Genomic DNA, 3,972 nt, shown 5'->3' with positions numbered 1-3,972 from the left:
GCTGTAATTTAAGCCAAGTACCAAGTAATTCCACATCCCAATCCCAATGCCCAGGCACAACCAGAGCTCTCAAGTGCAAGCGCTGCGCGTGCGCAGTTGCCGTTCGCCGTTCGGCGTTAGGCGCTGCGATGGTATCGCAGGAATCGATGCCTGGCACGAAATGAGACTCTCGTCTGGGCTTAAATATAATATTTGTATGCGTTATAAGCGCATGGCGAGAGGGAGGAGCAGCGGATGCAAGTATTGTTGGCAGCCGTTGCGGAAAGGCTTGTTAGACGAGGCCATGCGTTCGGACTTGGCCCCAACTGTCTGTCTGTGCTAAACAGGCATTGAGTTGTGAATAAGTGGCTCCCCTTACCACTTAGTATGCGGTAAAAGGGGAGAGGGCGGGAGGGTTTCGCCGTAGGTCATTTAGCTTCTTAAATGCAATTGAACGGTGTTCGTGCGGCATTTTTAGGCAACACTTTGCAAGTGATTCTTGTGCCTGCTCTCGGTTAGCTATGCTTCCTGAATATGTTGACTGAGCCGAGCAGGGTTGCCAGATTGGCCAAATGGATGAGCATTTAGATGCAGCAAATAGGCGATATGATTTAAGATTTTTTGTTGAGTAGTTGATTATAAAAATTGAACAACGATTCATTAAAGATATATACGGACTGACTGATTGACAAACAATTCACATCCCAAGATCTGAGATCGCTATACCCTACTGTTAAGATCTCTATACCCTACTGTTACGTATGATACAAAAATAGACTTATTCTTGATAAATTCTACTCAAGCGGGTGGAAAATGTGTGACAAACGGATTAACATGCTTTGAGCGACTGTTAGCCTTTTATCTATTTATACCTTCTAGCTATCTTACCCGTTAATTCTACTTCTTTCAAGCATTGATATCCTTGAACACCCTGGCAACCCTGTGGCCCTAACACTGCCCACTTCAAGATTGATAATAAGACAGCGCCGCAAAGAATTCCCAACAAATATCCACTAAATGGCTGAGCAGATGATCGCCCAAAGCTCAAGCGCTGTCAATTTCATTGTTTTCCGGTGTCTAAATTGTAAGCCCTGGCAACTCTTGCCCGCCCGCTACGCTTTAAGTGTTGTGGCTTTCACTTTGGCACATCTTAGACACTCATTTGGTTGTGTGAGAAGCAATTGCTGCCCCGCACACCACATACGATCGCTGAGCTGGGATTCTGGTTGGGTTCTGGCTCGCTCTAGTGCTGTGTGTTCGCTTTTTATTTTGCGATTTGTTCGCGATTTGACGGCGAATTTGTTACACCCACAATTGTTGTGGCAGTCACCTTTTGTTTTTGCCACTTGCGGCACTTTTGCACTTGAAATGCGATCGCCATGGATTTGGCCAAGCGAGTCCACCCTCTGGCTGCCTGCGCCGTGTCTTGAAAATGATTTATTTGAGCACGCGCGTTCGCCAGCTCGCAGAGGAGGCCACACTCCAGAGCTGGGAGCTGGGAGCTGCTGCTGTTAGTTTCCAAAACATTTCTTATCGCCAGGCAATTAATCCGTGTGATTGGCCATTTGACGCCCACGCGCTGTGGAACTCCAAGACCGAAGACTGTGCACAGAAAAAGCTCTCTCGAGCGGACAACCGCAGTGCGAGTTTGTTGTTTTGTTAGACATTTGCTTGAATTAAAATTATGTAGTTCGCTTATGGGGCTTTCACTGTATGTGACGTTAAAAATTTTATGATCTTTATTAACAAAAAGTCAGATAATTGCCATGTGAAATTAATTTTTTTATGTACTATATTGGTCAAGTTTACTCAAATTGAATTTAAAAAAACAATATTTCTATGAATCGTAGTATAAAAAGTTTATTAAATGATCAATTATGCAAAATGAAAACAGTGAATTGAGAATCGTTTAGCGAGTTGCCCATTTACTTCTTCTTCAGGAAGGGGCTGATGACAGCTGGAGCAGCATAGGTAGAGATGGGTGCCCCATAGGGCGAGGCAGCGTAAGTGGTGGCAGCATACGGGGAGGCAGCATAGGTGGTGGCAGCGTACGGGGAGGCAGCGTAGGTGGTGGCAGCGTACGGGGAGGCAGCGTAAGTGGCGGCAGCATATGGGGCTGCATAGGGTGCGGCATATACCTGAGCTCCATAGGTGGAGTAGGCGGCGGGCACAGCGGCAGCGGAGTAGGCGGTCCGGGCATAGGTGGCCAAAGGAGCTGCTGCAGCATATGTAGTCACTGGAGCGGCAGCGTAAGTGGCAACTGGAGCAGCCAGGTAGCCCGCCTGAGCGACAGCCACACAGAGAGCCAAGCAGATGAAGAACTGCAGCAAGACATGAGTCATATTAAAGGCAAAAAACTGGAGCAATTGCCAAGAGTCAACTTACTTGCATGTTGATTGTTTTGGTTTGTTGGTTTGTCAGCGACTGATGCCTTTAGCCAATCAACTGGTCGCTTTTATAGGCCAGGCCAGCAAATGCGTAGGTGCGTTGCGACTTACAGAAACGAGTTTACGGCTTAGGGAATGCCAAACTAGAACACAATATGAACGCAATGGATTTTATTTCCATTCAAGCAAGGCGGATGCTGTCACACAGCACTTGACGCGATCTTCGGCTCTAGATAATTGTTGCCAGATAATTGTCATGGGCAGGCGTAGCAAATGGATTAATTCTATTTCATATGCGCTGTTCCTCAAGTTTCCTTCTTGCTGACAGCTAACTTTCAAGTTCAGTTCGTTAACCCAATTTCCTTGATTAATTATACTGTCTATAATTAAACTGTGAAACGTGTAAGCTCTTGGTATAGGAAAAAGTGAGAGCTTTGGCCTTCAATGAAGAAGATGCCATTAAGCTCAGAACACAATCCACAGTGTCATGATAATAACATGCAGATGGTTATTGAAAGCTCGCCCTACTAGAGACATCTTAATAAATAACTACTCAAAAACTATTTCAATCCCATCCTAAGCATTTATTCCCACGAACACATCAATTCTTCTGAACATCCCAGCAATGCACACCAACAAGATCAATTACCTTTTCTTCCGGCCAATGCACCAATCAAAAGTTGAGCTCCTTCCCACCTTCCCAGCTCCCCTCATCTACCCCCACCACCAGCTGGTTGCTTTGTTCAGTTCCTTAGCTGAGCAAGTGACATGTTGACATTTCACGCATTTGACAGTTTAGCTGTTTAGCAATTCGCCTGGCAGAAACCACTAACAAGGTCCAAAGCAAACACCAAACGCAAAGAAAAGCTGTTTTTTCAGTGGGTTTTCCACGACATTGCAAAAAATTTGCAAATCTCACGCACACGTCTGCCAAAAAGGGACAGTTCGACGGGCGGGCGGACTTCTGGGCGCTGGGTGTGTGCACAGTTTTTGGTTGGCTGCACACTAACACACTCCCACACACACACACAATTTCGCACACTTTCACCGCGTGTCAACACCGAAGTAAGACTCCGTTCGCAACCGTCGCTTGCCCTCAGCCCTCAACCTTCTGAGCGCGCCCGCATTCGCCTTTTGCCAAAATGTTTTTATTGGAATTTTATTTTATTTCATTGGATTTTGATGGTTTCATTGTGTGTGTGCGTGTCTCAGTCGTGTAATGGAGTCACTGCGGCCACTTTGGCAGCCCCCGCCCCCGACCCAATCAGCCCTCCTCGAAAGACTGCCAAACGATGCAGGCAAAATGCGTATGCAAATTATCCTCGTTTACCCCACCGAAAAGAAAAACCCACAAGCAGAAATTGCGCTATACGGATTTTCTTTTTTTCTCATTTTTGGCAATGTTGCGAGGGGTTGCCGAGCTAGGGGGTGGGAGCTGCGTGGGGCTGTTTAAACGGACTCTTGGCCGTGTTTTATTTGTTGTTATAAATACACACAACACAAGGTTCACATAGGCATCGAACATTTGACATTTACTGCTAATGAAGTCAATTGCTGTCATTTATCTTGTTGTTGTTGTTGTCGTTGTGGGTGGGTCTGCGGTGGG

General features: G+C 46.2%; 1 protein-coding gene across 1 annotated transcript; it reads right to left on the bottom strand.

Moving 5' to 3' along the window:
* Positions 1-1,825: 1,825 nt before the first annotated feature.
* On the bottom strand, positions 1,826-2,518 carry LOC6627111 (cuticle protein 10.6). The gene is made up of 2 exons (XM_032437437.2): positions 2,365-2,518; positions 1,826-2,300 (listed from the first exon to the last, which is right to left on the bottom strand). Exons 1-2 carry the CDS (start codon positions 2,368-2,370, stop codon positions 1,905-1,907), a joined length of 402 nt encoding a protein of 133 aa, XP_032293328.1. The 5' UTR covers positions 2,371-2,518; the 3' UTR covers positions 1,826-1,904.
* Positions 2,519-3,972: the final 1,454 nt, after the last annotated feature.

Source organism: Drosophila virilis, chromosome 5 (assembly GCF_030788295.1).
Source record: "Drosophila virilis strain 15010-1051.87 chromosome 5, Dvir_AGI_RSII-ME, whole genome shotgun sequence".
In the NCBI taxonomy this organism is placed as follows: Eukaryota; Metazoa; Arthropoda; class Insecta; order Diptera; family Drosophilidae; genus Drosophila; species Drosophila virilis.
The sequence above is the reverse complement of the archived record's forward strand: the minus strand, read 5'-3'. Positions and strand labels throughout refer to the sequence as shown.